The sequence below is a fragment of the Protomyctophum parallelum genome, assembly GCF_964188405.1.
Source record: "Protomyctophum parallelum genome assembly, chromosome: 19".
In the NCBI taxonomy this organism is placed as follows: Eukaryota; Metazoa; Chordata; class Actinopteri; order Myctophiformes; family Myctophidae; genus Protomyctophum; species Protomyctophum parallelum.
Window position 1 is genome coordinate 36,848,564 of NC_139717.1, and position 19,914 is coordinate 36,868,477.

General features: G+C 45.2%; 1 protein-coding gene across 2 annotated transcripts in view; it reads left to right on the plus strand.

Annotated features, from left to right (window-relative positions):
- Nucleotides 1–4,398: 4,398 nt before the first annotated feature.
- The window catches only part of LOC310877255 (pleckstrin homology domain-containing family G member 1), a 52,762-nt gene continuing 37,246 nt past the window's right edge, over nucleotides 4,399–19,914 (plus strand). The window contains exon 1 of one of the 2 annotated variants that reach the window (XM_083791058.1): nucleotides 4,399–4,609. Coding sequence is in view for 1 of the 2 variants with exons in the window: in XM_083791057.1 (XP_083647183.1) it covers nucleotides 15,251–15,260 (10 nt within the window). In the remaining variant the exon portion in view is untranslated. Of the gene's footprint in view, nucleotides 4,610–14,805; nucleotides 15,261–19,914 lie in introns of those variants that run through there. The other variant, XM_083791057.1, reaches the window with a different exon arrangement.

The window sequence follows — 19,914 nt, forward strand, 5'->3', positions numbered from 1 at the left end:
GTTGGGGGAGGTGCAGCACATGGAGGTAGAGAGGCTGCAGCACACTTCGCAACACGTACCCTTTATTCCCACCCCCTTACCTTCCTGCTGGAGAATCTACCTGCCAATCAATGTCACCTGTTTCGAATGCCATCAATGCATTGAAAGGGACAAAATCACATTTAATCGGAGCATTGAATGCTCCAGTAGACGTGTCTACTGACCTACCAGATCTCAGTAGGCTGCGTTCTGTGCGCTTGATCACAGCTACCAGCGACAACGCGCGTTATCAACTGACTGCGTGGGCTGGTTAAAACTCATATGAGGTTATAGGGGACTTACATGGCCGGTTAAGACTGAGGTTATGGTTGTTAAGGTTGGAGTTGGGGTTAGATTTGGTGTTAGGGTTTGTAATGTCAGACAACGTGCGGCGGTCGACCGCTTTCTAAACGGTAGCCGTGATGAATGCAGAATGCAGCCCAGTGAATGTCTCCAAAACGTCACAATATAACGTTTGGCGCTGGAGACGGTACCGGTAGGTCAGTAGACGCGTCTACTGGAGCCTTGAGTGCTCTGATTAAACGTGATTTTTTTTCAATGCATTGATGGCATTCAAATCCGCTATCAATGTGTATTGTCGGTGACCTCATGGAACTGACCAATCACTGCCAGTCCCAGGTACAATAAGGCCCCTTTTTCCATCACATCCAATCATGTGTTTTGGTTTTCTCTTTTCTTTTGTGGACACATAAATTAACTTCTATTCATTTCTAGTTGGAGATTGGAGGACCTTCCATTTATTCTCCTCGTTCCCCGCTATGTTTTCCTGTCATCCTGAATATAGGCTGTGACGTCCGCTCCCTACGAGCTCAGTTTTCTTAACCTACTTTGGAGACAAGAGTTTCTATAACTTTTCAGATCATTTGTTTGCGCTGAATGTCAGGAAAGATCTTATCCAGTGTTAAATGCATCATATATAGCGACGGTATCAGCCTCAATTAGAGCTCATATTACTTTCCAAACTGCTCCCTCTAGAGATTCTCCCATTGTGTTTAGAGCGTCAAGGGAACTCTCTCTCTATACATCTCAGTTTGTTTACTGTATATCTTTGACCTCACGGGTGTACAGACTGTAAATCCAGAGCACAGACTGAGCTATTTATGTGAGGTGATACCATAAACTTTAGATAGCTATTTGATATTGCCATGCATTACACAATTTTGCTCTTGTGTCTTATGATGTATCTTGTAAGACAGTAGTTTCTAGACCGGTGCATCTAGAAACCGGACCACACAAAGTTGGGAACGATATAAATGTACCCGTCTGTCTGTCCGTGTCCCTTTAAAGCCCATATATGGAGATTTCTATATCTGTCTGTCTGTGTCCTTTTTTAACCCATATGGAATGCAGGCCACTCTATGACGTCAGCACTATGACGTCATATTGATGACATGAGAATACTCAATTTATGGATATTTGGGAATTTGTGCTCCAGAATAGTCTATATGTGGGCATATGGACGTTTGTGACCATTTTCAGCCCGCTTTGAGAAATGCACATTTATATTATTCTGCACATAAAAATCTAGTTTAAAGTGGTCTCATATGGGCATGTTAGTTGTGATGTCCACGGTCCATGCACAAGGCAATTGTAATAAAGGCTATGGCCATAAAACCTGGCCTAGATATTGGCCGTGGCTCAGCGGTCCAGGCACCCTGGCTAGTTGTCCAGTCTGGCAGTGTGCCGCGGGTTCGACTCCCGATCCCGACGGCCTTTGCTGCATGTCACGCCCCATCTCTCTCCCCATGTCCGGTCAGCCTACTGTCTATCCCTCTATAAAAAATATAAAAATAAGGCGAAAGCCACAAACAAACATCAAAATATGTTTTTGGAGGTGCTCTTTTGTAGGTGTCGAGCACCAAGAACATTTTGACAAGCACAGAGAAGTGCTTGAAAGTGCAATTTATTATGCTTGCTCTGTTATTGGCAACTCGTCCCAACAATACCTGAGCAGTCCTCGTACGACGTTATAAACTCCAATGTCTCCGCCCATCTGGTTCTCCAAGCAGGATAACAATGACTATACTGTTGGTTATCTACTTGTTTTACACGATAAACGGCGGTGTCTTGTGTCACTGTCACCGTTTGGTTTCTGTGAAAGTGGAAGGTGTTGTGAATTTATTGTTCAGGGGCTGTTCTGCGAGGGCTGGGCATGGTGGGTTAAACGTTCCAGGTTGTAAGATAACCACGCAGCTGGCCGCTGACCCACAGCAGGCCTGTCCTGATAGCTGAGAGTCCACTGGTACAATGGTCACTCACTACCAGTGTTGGAAAACATGCTCACGTGTTTTACTTGGGTAAAAGTATCAATACAGCAATGTAGAAATACTCTGTTGCAAGTAAAAGTCCGGAATTCAAAATGTATTGAGTAAAAGTAAAAAGTTGTCGGCATCAAACTGTAAAGTACCAAAAGCAGAATGACCGATTTCAAGTTTTTAAATGTATACTTTTGAAAATAGCAGATCTGCAACGACACATTGTGAACTTGTAGATCGGCTATTTTCAAATGGCCGAAATGTATATAGGGCTGAGAAGTGGTTAATGTATGTTATGTCTGATAATGTATGTCTCTGAAAATGTAGTGTAGTAGAAGTAAAAGTACATTGAGTATTGACATACTCAAGTAATGTAAATGTTAATTTCCACTACTGCTCACTACCTCAGTAGGTCACATATATCGACTGACCAAAGAAACGAAAGCTTCTTGAGTTGCATCGACGTGTGCGTGCGTGTGAGTGTGTGTGTGTGTGTGTGTGTGCGCGTGTGTGTGTGCGCGTGTTTCTCTCTGCAGCTTTTAAGGTTAGCTTGTTTGTCAGCATTTTGTCTTTGTTTCTGCACTTTGATAACCGTCTCATAAAAGGTCAGCGTTATCCAAGGCGGGCTACATTCGCACGGTTTCATGTGCAGTCTCGTATTCCCCGTAGCATCCAGAGTCCTGTTGAAAAAGTAACCTGGAAGTGAGAAAGTGGTGTCTGCTGACAGGAGCCAAGAGCTGCTGTATCAATCCCAGGAAGCCTTTGCTCCAGGAGGCAGGAACAAGGGCTACTGGCCCCGGCTAAGGGGACTTTCCTCTGCCTGACAGTTAGGATGCAGAACAATACACACGACTATGACCACTGGCTCTGGCATGCCTTTACACTCAGACACACTTACACACACGTACACCCTCACAGCAGGTTGCGCTTTGAGGTCTCCGTCCTGTGATCTGTGCTGAGTGTGCTCCTGTCTGTTTTCGGACACCACGCTGTTCAATGAACTAATGCCACGAGAACTTAGCCTGGCATTGCCAGACTAATATCACTGCGTAGGTATTAGTCTGGAACGTCGGTGTGGAGGATTTATTTCCAAGGGGTGGTTACAAACAGATTCTAACGTCTCAGCAATAATAGTGGGCTCTGATTGCTCACCCGCAACTCTGGGGTGAGCGAAATCTAATTCAAACCGAGGAGCGCCAGACCAATCTCCCCAGGGATTTTCTTTCCTTTCCTGTTGCAGATTGGTCTGGATTCCAGACTAGAACTAGAACTAGAAGTGACAGATTGGTAAACGTGGGATGGAAAAGGGAAGCAGGTCTGAGGCTATGATGTGGTGCCATGTCCCTGGGCTCTGGGCAATGTGACCCAGTTGTCCGTGTGCTTTGCGAGGCGAGGCAAGACGGCTTGTCCTTGGGACGTCCTCCTCTTTCTATTTCTTGCTGACTCTGTCTGGCTTTACATTCTGCATTATTTTCTCTCCCTGTTTTTCCTACACTGTCCACCCTCTGTTTTGTGTAGTCACCGACAATTCTTTGTTTAAGCCCTCTTTCAAAAATAGCTCAAATTAGCCGATCCAGAAGAACAAGATGTCACAAGATGTGAGCGTGTTTTTGAAAATGCAAAAGTTCTAGGAAAATGATCAGCGGAAGTGGTCTCTGGTACTCTGCAGCCTCATTTATAGTGTTGCTGACACCCTTCTCTCTTCCCACCTCTCTGTCGTCATTTTTTATCATTTGCCGTCGCCTGCAGTGTTGGCTGCTCTCCAGTTTTGCAGTGATCATCCCACAACACAAAGTGAGAGAGAAGAGAGATTAATTTGGTAGTAGTGTATGGGGGCGAGGTGGGGGCAGTCGGGACCTACAGTAAGAGAGAGAGGCTGAGAGACTACAGAGTAGTATTGTAGCAGTAACTGGTCAGGATTAGGCTGCTCCGACGTACATGCTCCTCTCTCTCTCGTCCTTCTCTCTCTCTCCCCCTCCCTCCCTCTCTCGCTCTCTCCTCCCAGTGGGCAACGAGTTCTGTTGTGTTCCGCTTCCATCTGTTCCCCCCCACTCCTCTCTCTCTCTCTCTCTCTGTCTCTCTAACTCTCTCGCTCTAGAACTGACCTCATAGAGGTGCGGACGCTGTCCTGACATGGGGCGTCCAGACATCAGCCCTCGCTAGACCACACCACGCGGTGTCTTTAGAGCGCTTGCGAGCCTTCCTAGTTCCTTGTCTAAGATAACCTATTATGGGCCTATGGGAATAACCTGCCAACGAAAGGATACTGGATATGATTGAGCAAGAAAAGTACAGTCGCTGGAATGGTCCCTAAGGTGAGTTGGACGTTTTCTGTTATGGATTCTGTTTTTGTGCCAGTCGGGGACAATCATGCACAGCTATATACACTTCCAAGATACGATGCTTTAACTCATTTCCGAGGTTTGTGAACCAGCAGGTTATGGAGTGTAATTAGGGTTAATCTGCTGTAAATCGGGGTGTATTGTAGATGTCAGGGTTTGTGCTTCAGCCCTTTACAAAGCACTACTGTTCGGGATTTTTGGGCTTTTTTTAAAAGTCTAGCTCTCCGTCTAATCATAATTGTAGTGGCTGATGGTGCTGAGCCACTCGGACCTCCAATTATTCTGTCCAGAGTTTCAATTTAGTGTGACGCTAATGGCAGCTCTGCCCTGCGCTCTAATTAGATGGCATGAGACCACTGCTATTAGACTGCAAGTTCATGTTTGAGCTTGGGAGCCTTTGCCCACTACTTTGTTGCTGTGTGTGCATGTGCGTTGTGCGTGCATGTTCTTTTCTGTCTACTGGGAGGTATAACCAGCCAGTAATACCTCCTACTTTGTTTGTGTTTTATTCTGGGAGCATGCAGTAATGCAGGGCAGAGGTATAGCTTTGACACTTGTTTTTGTATTATTTACATTTAAATTGATTGTTTTTTTTTTCATTTTACAAAATGTACATCATATAAAAAGAAAACAAAAACAAAACAAACAATAAAAAAAAGTATGAAGATCTCCCAAGAGAACAAAATACTTTTGAGTGTGTGTGGGCTTGTGTGTGTGCGCGCGTGTGTATGTGTGTGTGTGTGTGTGTGTGTGAGAGAGCTCGTCTCGTCCTCATTCTGTTGGCCCTAACTAGATCACCCAGTCTAAATGCGTCACGCAGGGAGAGAGGGAGACGAGAAAAGAGAGCACATTTGTTATTAAACTAGTTTTTGGTCGGATAGTATTAGGCTAGTTGTTTTTAGATTTCCTGCTTAATGACATGACTTTACCTCGTGTTCACCTTTAGCATCCAACGTATTTAGCACACAAAAATCTCATGCTATGGTATCACTAACGTATAAGCAGCATCCATTTGCTGCTTGTATGTTCAAAACATATAAGCAGCAAAACATAAAACAAGTTAAAATCATGTCTTCTATCACTATTAGAATGTGTTCAGTAAAGGCCTCTGAAAGAAAAGCCAAGCAAAATGGTAATGTAAACAGTCTATATACAGTCCATTCGTTTATGTTGCTGTATACAGGTCCGTGGAACCAATTAACCATCTCTCACTCTCGTTATTTTCTCCAATACATAGACTGTACATTTCCTTATTGCAAAGGCAGAGGAAAACTTCCCCACTCTCCACCCCAGCCCCACCCCACACTTCTCCTTTCCTGTCCGACCCTTGTCTTGCATTTTAATCTGAGGCCAAACACAGCTTCCTCTGTCCATCCGCCTCACATACGCATTTGTCCTGCATAGTCACAACGAACAACCCCCCAAAAAACGGCATGTGTCATTTCATAAAAATAAACACAAATTGGAGGTATTCGTCACTGCTAGATAGTATACCTCCCCAAATGGTTGTCTCAGTTCATTATACAGTAAGTGTCGTTTCTTAAATTGAGCTGTTTACTAGACTGATAATTGAATATGTATATAATACTAGACTGATAATTGAATATGTATATAAACATGTCATGAGTCAGGAATTTGCATGTTAATGTCATGACAGTGTATTGTGTGTGTGTGTGTGTGTGTGTGTGTGTGTGTGTGTGTGTGTGTGTGTGTGTGTGTGTGTGTGTGTGTGTGTGTGTGTGTGTGTGTGTGTGTGTGTGTGTGTGTGTGTGTGTGTGTGTGTGTGTGTGTGTGTGCGCGCATTGTGTGTGTGTGGGCTAGCTGGCGTGAGGTCTCCTAAATAAGTTGTGGTCTATCTGGCTGTACACCAACTCCACAGCTATTTAGTATTCAAGAATTCATCCCCAAACCAAAGTCATGATTCTTGTCAGAAGAAATCTTTTGTTCTCCCCTTCCGTCTCCTCTGGCCATTTATCACACCCTATAACTCTTACATTTAGCTTTCTCTTCCACAGTACTGCTAATTTGAACACGTACTAACTAACACTGTACCACATTACTAAAATTAGCATACTAACATAACATTAGCCTCCTTGGTAAGATGCTTTTCTTGTCTGTTGTTGTTGTTGTCGATGTAACAGCTGTTGCTATTCCAGTCCTTGTTTTGTCTGCCGTAAGGGAGAGAAGGCCTGGACTTTACTCCCAACTCCTCCGGCCAATTCCAAGGGATTCCTCTTCTTATATAAGGCTAAATTGATGCCTCCTCAGTCAGAATTCTGTCCAGCCAGACATTCCTGGACTTGTCCCGGCACTGAGGCCAGGCTTCTGCAGCCCCAGGGAATACCGTCCAGGAATCCAGAAATCTCATAAAACTGGAAGAGAGTTAATGACAGGAAATGTTAATCGGTGACATTGGGGAGTTTTTAGCCATGGTTGTTAATAGTCATTCAATTAGACTATAATTGATTTATTTTAACAGCAGATTGGCATATTTGTAGTTGTTGGCCAATCACTGGTAGTCTGACTAAGGATTCATTCTCTTTTTCAACTGTGAGAAATGGAACTGCGAAGTGCCGTGCGTTGCATCTACAACTGGCACATGTTGCTAACATCAGGCAGGCAGGAATCTGTTGGGCAGGCAGAACAATTGGCTTTGAAGTAGATGTTGGTGTGCCACAAAAAACTGTGTGTGGGCGTGTGCATGTGTTAGGCTTACTATTAGGAAACGGTTCAGGTTTGGGTTAGAATTTGGCATTTAGATGGTTAGCTTTAGGGGTTTGGAGTTATGATTGATACATAGTTGTGCACCGGAAATATTATGTATTTATTATAACATTTAGTGTTAGGCCTCGATTAGTCCACTAATCGATTGAGGGAGTATTAGTCGACTACCAATCTCTTAGTCAATTAGTCAATGTTCTTTTTACCAGCTGCAAGCTGATCAATAAGAGCTTGCTATATATCCGACCGGGTAGTACACACTGGTAGTAGACAGTAGACACTGGAGATCATTAGCCTGCACGAGTGGTGTGCGCATGCGTGAAATTGGAACGATACAGAGAAGAAATTGGAACGATACAGAGAAGAAATTGGAACGAATAATGCAGCTGGTAATTAATTGATTTCATCAATTTGGGCTTGTTTTTTGTTGCATGATTCGACTTAGAGATTGGCCTAATTTGTTATATTACACTGTTTTGTTAAGGCTTTCCTCTAGCTCCAGTTAGCTCATAACATTAGCTCCTTTTGCCACTCGCTCTGCGTTGCGGCGTTCAGAGTATGGGTTTTTATGCCATTCAGACTATGGGTTTCATGGGTATGTCTCATATTGGCTTAGAGACAGCCTAGAGGAAGCCAATCATGAAAAAGTGTCCACTACGGTTCCAGTCGACTCTAGACAACATTTGGCCACTCATAGCCGACTATACAAATCCTTAACATTTATATACAGTACTGTAATTACGTTGATGTCCTCACAAGTAGTAGTATTTCCTGTGTGAGTGAGACTGTGTGTGTGTTCTACTGATAATCCATCTTGGCAATGGTAAGGACAGACAGGCTCTCAGAGGGAGGGGGAAGACTCCCCCACTTCCACCATCACTCACAGTCTCTCTGTCTTTCTCTTCCCCTCCGTCTGCCGTGCCCTCACTCTCCTCTGTTGCTCTCTTCATGTTCTTTTCCCCTCCGTCTTCTACTCTAGTCCATCAATTTACATTAAAGGACCCGCCGTCTGACACCCAGAGGTTGCCATAGACACGTATAGGGCCTTCATTTTTAACGGGGGCATCTGGGAAAATGAAAAAGCTGTCGGGCTTGTCTGAGGAGAATGACGCACGCACGCACGCTCGCATGCACATACGCACAATAACAACCATTGTTATAGTTCCATCCAGGGATGTACTGTACAGTTAGTAACTATCTGTCTGAACTTCAGTTTGAGTTTACAGTGTGTGTGTGTGTGTGTGTGTGTGTGTGTACTCTGCATTAAAAAAGGACAGAGTCTGTATATTAACCCAGAGGTTCTCAACCCGTGGGGTGTCAAAATTAAGAGTTTACACAGTACAAATAGTCACTATGCATACACTATGCCATAGTGCATGCATAAACTTTCCTTAATGATTGTCTCCACCAGGCCGAAGGCATGTGGGGAGAGTATGTTTTGCACTCCGTCCGTCCGTGTGTCCGTCCGTGTGTGTGTCCGTCCGTCCGTCCGTGTGTCCGTGAGCAGCTAATCTCGGCCACCGTTAACCCGGTCGATGCCAAATTTTGCACACACACTCCCTGGATGCCAACGATGAACCTCTGCCCCAAACTTTCCAGAACGGCCTGTTATAGCGCCACCAGGAGGCCGCTTTGTGCAAAACAAGTTTTTGCACAGTACACCTACAGATTTTGTCCAAACATCACGCAAATTGGTACACAGTCTCTCTAGAGCCATTCAACGAAACGGGTCTTTCAGATTTATCAGACTCCATCCTGATTGGTTAAGATTGGCTTCCAAAGTTCAGAGGAGTGCTCAGTTTCAAACAAAATGCTGCAAATCATGAACACATCGCGTGATTTCCGTGAAATTGTGCACCCACATTCCCACTAGGCCGAGGACGAAATGCCACATGAACAATTTCAACTCAGCCTCAAGGTGGCGCTATAACTGGCCGAAAAGTGTTTTTACCTCTAACTGCACGGATCTGTGGATAACTTTGTATGCCAACTCCCTAGAGGCCAAGGAAAAACCTTTGTCTGGAATTTTTCACATCTGCTCTTTATAGCGCCACCAGGAGGCCGACATATGTAAAACACATTTTCTCTTATTACTCCTTCAGATTTTATCCAAATTTCACGCAAATCGGTACACATGATCTCCATAGTCATGTGATCAAGACAGGTTTTTTTTATTTCTCATATTCCATCCTGGTTGGCCACGATTGGCTCCTACACTTTTCGGGAGTAGCCCGCTTTGTACAAATCGCCACAACTCCTCAACGCAGCGTCCGATTGCGATGAAACTGTGCACGCATATTCCCACTAGGCCGAGGACGACATGCCACCATTTTTTCATCCAAATCAGCCTCACGGTGGCGCTATAACAGGCCAATTCCTGTTTTTAGCTATAACTGCATCGATCTGTATACAACTTATGTATGCACACATGGAAAAACATTGTACCTGCATCCCTCCAACACGAACCTCCGGCCCAAATCTTCCTCAACAGCCTGTTATAGCGCCACCATGAGGCCACAACCTGACCTGCCCTGGTGGAGACCTGTGCCGATTGGCACTTTGTCTAGTTATATCTGGTTTCAGTATTTATTTATGATGTATTTTCGCTATTATTAAGGTCATTGTAGTGGTCAATTTGTATTGGAAGTGGGGCGGGGGTCGCGAGACACGGCCAAAGCATTTCTGGGGTCCCCGGCCAAAAGCGTTGAGAACCCCTGTATTAACCCAATGTTTTTCTCTTGCGTGCAATCTCTCTCTCTCTCTCTCTCCCTCTCGTTCACTCTGGGATGAGCGCTTGGCTGTTGTCATAGTGACCACAGTACTATGGCCCTGATCATCTTGGAAAATCCACAAACCCTCAGGACCCCTGGTGTGTGTGTGTGCGTGCGCGCGCCTCTCTGTGTATGTACTTAAACTCTTACTCTCTTGTCATAGCCTGTCGTTGGCCTTGAAGTGGAGAGAGGCCTGTGGTGAAATGTCCTCCAAGTTGACGAGTACATAGAGACGGAACACGAGAAAAGGAAGAATGGTTGGCAGTGGCACAGGGGGGGGGGGGGGGGGGGGAGGGGGGAGCGCGACTAGAGCTAATCAGAAAAGTATAAAAATCGTAAAAATTGATTATTTGTGATTATATGTGGGGGGTTTTTTATCCCCAGCTGGTACAGTTTTAGAGAGGAAGGCAACCCGGACTTAAGCATGCCAACCACTGCCAGTGTTGATTGAGTTGACTAATACTATGACTATAACTTTTAGGACTGACGAAAACTAAATGCCATGATGGCTAAGACTAAATATATTGACAATTTCGTCAACAAATAAAAACTAGACTAATTAATGTTAGGAAGGGACTAGTGGACAACAGATCCAGTACAAGTAAAAGTCACAAGTCATTTTACACTTGGTTGCATGCTAGAAATAGCAGATCTACAAGCTCACAAGCATGTAGATCGGCTATGTTCAGCAAGTGTAAAATGAGCCATTACGACGGCATCAATGCTCGCCAAAATACATTTTAGTTGACTAAATCAACTGATGATTTAGATGTTGTCTCAGTAAGACAGCCCTCCCCCTATCCACAAGGAGGAGCAGTGCACCAAAGCATTATGTGAATTGTAGTCCAGGAAGGAAGTGAGCCCAGTGTCCATGGACACTTTGAAATACTAAAATATCTAAAAAAACACATATCACCCACATAAAAAACCCTCAGGAAAGCGTCTCCCAGACATCCTTAAAATAAGATCTGGTTGCAAAAGAGTTAATGGTGCTGTTAAAGCACGTTCACGTCCTTATTCTGGGTGTGTGATTATACCGCGGGCCAAATCCTCGAATAGCAGATTTGTGGTACAGCTACAGTATGTCACATCATGCTGCATTGTGAACTTGTATTACTACAATTTCTACTACTTTTGCGCAACATGGTACATGACTATTTCTACTACTTTTGCGCAACACTGTTATTTGACCAAGTATAGGGCGTTCATTTATGAAACGACCCCACAAAAGATACACAATGCTTCTGCCCCAACATCGCAAGGATTTACAAAGTAAATCGGAAGAATGCAACAATGCTTGTTTTTCTTTCTGCACCAGTGAAGTGGGTCATCGGATAGGACGGATAGCGCGGCTGCAGGTTTCCGTCATCAAAGGGGCCGCGCTTGGCTGAGCCCGGAGCTCGGATGAGGTCTGTGTTTGTTTGTTTGCCTGGTCAGAGAGGTGCTCGTTACGGGGATGTGGGAGTCTGTTAAAAGGGCTGGGGGGGGATGTGTGGAGGGCTGGAGAGGAGCACGGAGGACTTTGTGGGTCAGCGGAGCCTCAGTCCGCAGAGAGGGGTCACGCTTCTTGGGATCTGTTGTGTGTGTGTGTGTGTGTGTGTGTGTGTGTGTGTGTGTGCGTGTGTGTGTGTGCTGCTTTGTATGCGTGCGCGCGCACAAGCCAGTCCGGGGGGGGGGGGGTCTTCGTCATTGTATTGGTCAGACAGAAGGTGGGGGGCGGGACTAGGGAGACCCCATGCTGCTGAGACTGGTCTGTGTCTTTCAAAGATGGGCGACAAATAGTCGACACGTCGGTTTCAATGCGTGAGTCTGTGGGGCCCATTGTGTGGAGCGTGTGGTCCTCCTGGTGTGTGTCCTCGTCTCAGAGTCACAGAGACTGTCCTCCTGGTGTGTGTCCTCGTCTCAGAGTCACGGAGACTGTCCTCCTGGTGTGTGTCCTCGTCTCAGAGTCACGGAGACTACTGTCCTGGTGTGTGTCCTCGTCTCCGAGTCACAGAGACTGTCCTCCTGGTGTGTGTCCTCTAGGACAGTGGTTCCCAAACGTTTTCATGTCAAGGACCCCCAAATTGACACTAATTACCCCGCGGACCCCCATTTGAAAAGATATGCCCGGGATCCCAATAAAATAAGATTTGTATGTCTCTAGCAGTGATTTTCAACCCGTTTAATTTCAAGGACCTCCAGTTAAATGCTAATCTGAGAGCGTACAAATGGAACCAAATGGACCCATTAGGGTCCATTAGGGTTAGGGTCCATTTGGTTCCATTTGTACGCTCTCAGAGTTACAGACCCATAAGAGTCCATTTGGTTCCAAATGATCATTTAGCTGGGGTCCCCCCTGGAACTCCCTCAGGTACCCCTGGGGGTCTCCGACTCTCCGGACCCCACTTTGGGAACCACTGCTCTAGGACAGTGGTGGGCAACTCACTCCAGAGGGCCACGTTGCATATTAACAGTTTTTTTGTTGTTGCAGGGATTGTGTTAATACCACTCATTAAGCTACTAATTTAGTAATTAAAGCGGGTCATGTTTGCATGTTTGGAATCGTAACAGCTGAAATCAATAATATATCAGTACTCTGCTATTAACCTGCGGGCCACATTAAGTGAAGGTGAGGGCCGCATGTTGCCCCATGTATGCTCTAGGACTGTGGTTCCCAAACTTTTTAGTCTACCCGGCCGGGACCCAAACTTGTGAAAACGGCAGATCTACAAGCTCACAACGAGTCGCTCCGCGGCACGTTTTCACCACATCTTCAACTATTTGTTGTTGTTTGGAGTTTTTTAGATTTTTCTTTGATTCATACAAGAAATTACTTTACATTTTTATGTTTTTAAATAATAATATTTCCTGGTGTCCTCCTGGCGTGTGTCCTCTCTGAGTCACAGAGACTGTCCTCCTGGTGACGTGTGTCCTCTCTGAGTCACAGAGACTGTCCTCCTGGTGACGTGTGTCCTCTCTCCCTCTCTGAGTCACAGAGACTGTCCTCCTGGTGACGTGTGTCCTCTCTCCCTCTCTGAGTCACAGAGACTGTAGTCCTGGTGTGTCGTATGTCCTCTCAGAGTCACAGACTGTCCTCCTGGTGTCGTATGTCCTCTCAGAGTCACAGACTGTCCTCCTGGTGACGTGTGTCCTCTCAGAGTCACAGACTGTCCTCCTGGTGTCGTATGTCCTCTCAGAGTCACAGACTGTCCTCCTGGTGACGTGTGTCCTCTCAGAGTCACAGACTGTCCTCCTGGTGTCGTATGTCCTCTCAGAGTCACAGACTGTCCTCCTGGTGACGTGTGTCCTCTCAGAGTCACAGACTGTCCTCCTGGTGACGTGTGCCCTCTCAGAGTCACAGACTGTCCTCCTGGTGACGTGTGTCCTCTCAGAGTCACAGACTGTCCTCCTGGTGACGTGTGTCCTCTCAGAGTCACAGACTGTCCTCCTGGTGACGTGTGTCCTCTCAGAGTCACAGAGACTGTCGTCCTGGTGACGTGTGTCCTCTGAGTCACAGAGACTGTCCTCCTGGTGACGTGTGTCCTCTCAGAGTCACAGACTGTCCTCCTGGTGACGTGTGTCCTCTCAGAGTCACAGACTGTCCTCCTGGTGACGTGTGTCCTCTCAGAGTCACAGACTGTCCTCCTGGTGACGTGTGTCCTCTCAGAGTCACAGACTGTCCTCCTGGTGACGTGTGTCCTCTCAGAGTCACAGAGACTGTCGTCCTGGTGATGGCTCACAGTCTGAGGCTAAATCCTGTGCTGTGCTGATTTAACACAGAGATGATTTGTGTGTATGTGCGTATTGGATCGGGAGCAAAAAAATGGATCAGGACATGCTGGACATCCCTAATTAAAGTGAAAAGTTAAGGGACATTTCACTTTCAAATCAAATAAACATAACAAAATATATATATAAAAAATAAATGAAAAAAAGTAATGGACAAATCACGGCCCCCTCACGCATTAGAACCAAGGACGGGTGTTGTTTTGTTTGCTTATAATTAAAATAAAATGCTCTAAAATTGCAAAATCGGGTTTGTCTGAGAAATCTGGGGTTAGTCGGGTCAGAGGGTTTTGGGGAGGCGGGGCACCTTTTAGATACTGATCGTTCATCCCCCTTCTTGTAAAGTGCATGTATGTGTGTGATCTCTGGACCAGTGGCACTTCAGCTGCCTGCTGGGCTGTGTGCACAGCGCACACACGCACACACACAGTCACACACACACACACACACACACACACACACACACACACACACACACACACACACACACAGTCACACACACACACACACACACACACACAGTCACACACATGCGCGCGTGTGCGCGCACATAGACAGACAGACAGACACACACACACACACACACACACACACACACACACACACACTAGTTCTATTAACATGTATCTGATGCTTGTCAGCCTACGTGTGTGAGACAACCTAAGAAGTTTATTTTTCAGAGAGAGAGAGAGAGAGAGAGAGAGAGAGAGAGAGATCTTTACTGTGGAAGTCTTCAGCTCCTTCTAATTTGCTGCAGAAGGGAGGAGGGAGGAGCCAGAGGGAGGGGAATGCCCAGCAGGGAGGGAGCATAGGCCATTCACTGTGACACACACACATACACACCCACATGCACGCACGCACACACTCGGACCTACACACATGCACATTCTGAGACACACAAGACGGCACAGTGTGGATGAGTTGTCGCAGGAGAGAGGGAGAGGGGCGTTGAGGCATTCTGAGACACAGCGCAACAGACAGAAACTCAGTTGGAACAGATTTCTCAGTAAACTACAGAGAGAGATAGAAGAAAGGAAAGAAAGCAAGGGTCACTTTCCACAACTCCCACGAGTGAGTGGAACGCGCACACGCGTTTTTGTTTGTGTTTTGGGAGTACAGCGGATGGCACGCTTACTGCCAGGAGTAGGACATCAGAATGAGGACTGGCTGAGTGGAACACAGGGAGTCTGTCTGTCTGCTGAGGGAGGTCTGCATCCCTACCGCAGTCCCGGGACTATACCCTGGATAATGTGACCTCCTCAGGAGTGCCGTTTTCCTCCCAACCCCGCATGTGATTGTTGAGCGTCTGACCTCCCCTCGGTTTGATTTCTCGTTGAAGGAGAGCCAAGCCGCAATGCCTACTGGTAAGCAGGAACATCTACCGTCTTCTACACAGCTTTTGATACTTAGCTCCTGTTCTGCAGCAAGCCGTAGGCGTAGACACTTCTCATCTAGGGTTTCACAGAGGAAAGGTGTTTTTTATTAATGTGGTGATGTCGGGTGATGGCAGTTCATATCTTGCTTAAGGTACAGTGTTGCAAGTCTGCGCAAACCTCACCAAAGGGATTTTTAACCACTCTTCCTCACAGTGTAATTGTTTCAAATATTCTGTGGTGAAAGGACTGGAGTTTAGGAGGCTGTTTGCTGAGTATCCTGTTAGGAATGTAGTTTGTTGGATTTTATTCATGAGGATATGATGTTGCTTTATACACACTGGTTCTATTGTAGTGGAAAACGTTTACCTGTTGCGGTCAGAACTTGAGAAAGTGACTTAATCGACCCTCTCCGGTAATGACGAGGTCCCTTCTATAGCCTCTGATGGTTTTACAGTACTACAGTACGTAGTGTTTGTCTTGCCCCCCCAATCCCCCCCCCCCCCTCCTCACAGTTGTCAGTTGAGTATTTTAGGTCCTTTGTGCGGCGTTGTGATATTGTTCCTGCTGCTGTCAGAGTTGTGTGAAGTGCCTTTGCAGCGTTCTCCTGTTGAACTGTGTTTTCTGCTTGTTTTCTCGCCGCTGCAACTGACCAGAAAGTGTTTGCTTTCTCGCTGAGGACTCTGGGTTAGGTTAGGTTTTCCTGCTGATGCTGTGGCTCCAGGGGGGTCCAGCGCCCACACATTATTATTATCTTTGATAACTGTGCTGTGTTATGAATGCAAATGCAACATGATTGCAGATTAGAGTATTATTATTATTATTAAATTGTTTTTATTGATTTTTCAACACACACCAACATACATACACACATACACAACTAGACTACACATAAGCATACAATACATTAAGAAAAATAAAATAATATATATATATTTTTTAAAGACTGAAATACAGGACCAAAACAGACAATAAAATAAGGTAAAATAAAATGTAAAGGTAACAAGGTCATGTTATACATATACTAACTAATTTTGCTAGTTGTATATGAAGTAACAACAAAAAAATAATTGCAATTGCAATTTAGCCACCAATCAATTCAATTTCAATTCAATTCAAAGGGCTTTATTGGCATGAGAAAACATACGTTTACATTGCCAAAGCAGAAAGAACAGTACAACAATACAGCAATACAATCAATACAATACAATACAATCAATCACCATACATTTATTTAAAAAAAATTAATAACGTTTTTTGTATTCCATCGGCATCACTAAAGCGCTCAATCCTCCTCATTTCTCAGAAAGCCATTAGTCAACGCATGTGTCAGTCTGCTCTCGCTGAGTGTCACGTTGACTGACTGCTGTTTGGGGAGTGCTAAGATGCCTCTCTGCAGCCTGTGACCCAAATTAGAGCCCTGAAGGCCGGGGGATGTTACTGGGGGGGGGGGGGTGGGGATGGGGTGGTAGGTAACTTGGGAGGTGGGGGGAGGGGGGGGGATAATTACTGTTTGAGTGAAGTCTTTGGTTTGGAGATGCTGGAGACAATGGACCCTCTTCCACTTTCCACACGCCCAGCTAGAGTGGTTAAACAACAAGAATGAAGTGAACCGTAGCCTTGGCGTGAAATGTATTATTTTCAGGTTCTGGAATCTGGATTTGTTTCCAATTTATTGGCTACTTTAGCTTCTTTACTTAGTTTTTTATGATGTACCGTTCTGGTTATAATGTCACTGGTTCTGGAAGGTTCTGGGTTACCATTGGTAGTTGAAAAGAGCCACGCTATAAGACCTACAGCCCAAACTGCTGTGAGGTGGCAGCCTATGGGGGAAGTCTACTCTCTCTGTGTGTGTGTGTGTGTGTGTGTGTGTGTGTGTGTGTGTGTGTGTGGACACATACTTCCCACAGATTACAACCACACACAGAGATTTTGAAAACATGACCAATGACAAAAAACTCCCATATCTGCTGGGCGAAGTACAACAATGTGCAAACACAGCAGCAAGATTCGTGAGTTGCTGTGATAGGAGAAGGATATCATTATCAAACGGAACACAACCACCCTAAAGACTAATCATTGTGTATATTCCTGCACTATGCCTGCATCCAGTGATCTTGGTACATAGAAATGGATCTATTGAAGATTCTGACTTTCTTTTTTTGTTTTGATTGTATTGTTGTATTGTGCTTTCTGCTTTGGCAATGTAAACGTATGTTTTCTCATGCCAATAAAGCCCATTGAAGTGTGTGTGTGTGTATGTGTCACGCAGGGGGTTGCTCTGCAGTCTACAGATAGATAGAAAGTGTGTGTGCGCGTGCGGTTATAGAGTGACAGTGAAGGAGAAGTGGATGCAGAACTATTTCAGGTCTAGTGGTGTGTTTTTTTTTCTGTAAGCTGAAATCCAATCAGGTCGGAGAATGAGGCTAGTGTGTCACCCTCAGAGGGCGGGCCAGGGTGTGTGCAGCAGGGGTCGTGGGGGGTGTCCCACAGGGACTGAGATTCTGTGTGTGTGTGTGTGTGTGTGTGTGTGTGTGTGTGTGTGTGTGTGTGTGTGTGTGTGCGTGCGTCTGAAAATAGGGGGTGTTAGTTTACGGATGGAGGGTTTCCCACAGAGCCCAAACACCCAACCTCCCCAACCCTTAAACTATGCTGCACATTCCCAGCTGATCACACATTGTGTTAGGAAGTAGGAACACAATGAAAAAATCCATAGGATTACAGAGGCAGCATTTACATGCCTATATTTACATGCCTACATGTACATATTGACCCATTCCATATTACTGTTGATGATCTGTAGGCCTACATATCTTTGTTCCCTCCCCTGGTCCCCCCACACATGTAAAGCGTCTTTGAGTTCCTATGCAAAGCGCTATATAAGTCCCAGATATTATTATTACTATATGCCCATTTTACTGGTGATAGATTGTGCATGATACTTATGCCATAGATATTAGTACATTTATCTCTGCCATGTCGGGAGGTTGTGATAATTTTGCCACTAGTGTCCGTGTGTGTGTGAGTGAGTGACTAACACTGTGAGTCCGGAGTTAATTTAGCAAATCGCCGGACAGTTCGGCGTCGAGCATTTAAAGGAAAACATTTTCAAATCTCCCTGAGTCATGGTTTCGCTATGCCAGCCAGCTTTGCATTTTGGCTTTATAACCTTTGAACCATAGTTTTGCACAATCAAAATGTATTTTTCCTTGGATCATGGCCGCATTAAATTTAATATAGGCTCATGTTTGGCAAAAAATGGCCATAACTAGTTATAACTAGTTAGGCTAGTTATAATGGTCCATATTACCTTATGCTAAACATTATAACTAGTTAGGCTAACTAGTTATAATGGTCAATATTACCTTATGCTAAACTGGACTGGATCAGTCCAGGGGCAGATAAGAGGGCCAGGCCTGTTCTTAAGTCTATTTATATGGGCGCTCGGGTGGCGCAGTGGTAACGTAGCTGTCCACCACCACAGACTGGGGGTTTGAATCCACCATGGAGCCTCTACATATAAGAAAGAACACAGATGGTCAGTAGGATACAACAGCAGTGACACCGCACAGAAATGTGTGAGGGGAGGAAATCATTGCGGTAACAACTGAATTGGGGAGAAAAAGGTGCCTTATTTCTAATTAATTTGTGTTATTGTACTACTACTATTGTGTGTTTTACTCTTCCCTCTATTGTGGTGCTTCTATGAGAATTGAATTTCCCTTGGGATCAATAAAGGTCTATATCTTTTGTGGTTGACATCTCATAAATGTTAAAGGCAGAGTGTGTGTGTGTGTGTGTGTGTGTGTGTGTGTGTTAAAGGGTCATCTTATCATAGGTTCTGTTAAAGAGCGTATCTATTTTCTATGGGCCAGTGAAACCCACAGAGGTTCTGTTAAAGAGCGTATCTCTTGTCTATGGGCCAGTGAAACCCACAGAGGTTCTGTTAAAGAGCGTATCTCTTGTCTATGGGCCAGTGAAACCCACTGAGGTTCTGTTAAAGAAAGTATCTCTTGTCTATGGGCCAGTGAAACCCACTGAGGTTCTGTTAAAGAAAGTATCTCTTGTCTATGGGCCAGTGAAACCCACAGAGGTTCTGTTAAAGAGCGTATCTCTTTTCACCGCCTGCCTTCAGGAGGTTGAAATACGGTTGTGTGATCGTTGCAGCATGTGCTGCTAAGCCTTGTTCCCGGCTAAAGCATTAGATGAGGGAATACTTGGTCTTTTAAAGTAAACAATGTCTCTTCTCTGGCCTTTTCCCTCTTTCCACCCATACCTTTACCTGCTCCTCCTCCTCCTCCTCCTCTGAAATTGTTCTGAAAACAACAGATGTTTTAATAACATTTGATTGATGTATTCATATCGGTTTCCCAAAATGTTCTGCCTGTAGTTCTCTCTCTCTCTCTCTCTCTCTCTCTCTCTCTCTTTTTTTTTCTTCCCAGTCATTGGAGCCTTGAGTCTCTCTGTTCCTTCCCAGGTTGTTGGCGCCTCGAGTGTGAAATCCTGCGTGACATTTTAAGGTCCTTAGCGTCAGCAGAGATCAAGCCTGCGTCTCTATCAGATGGATCGAGGTCGACCTCAAAGTGGACACTGGGGCCTGTGTGGCTCTGCTTCTGAAGCTGGAACTAAACCATCCAGTCAGACA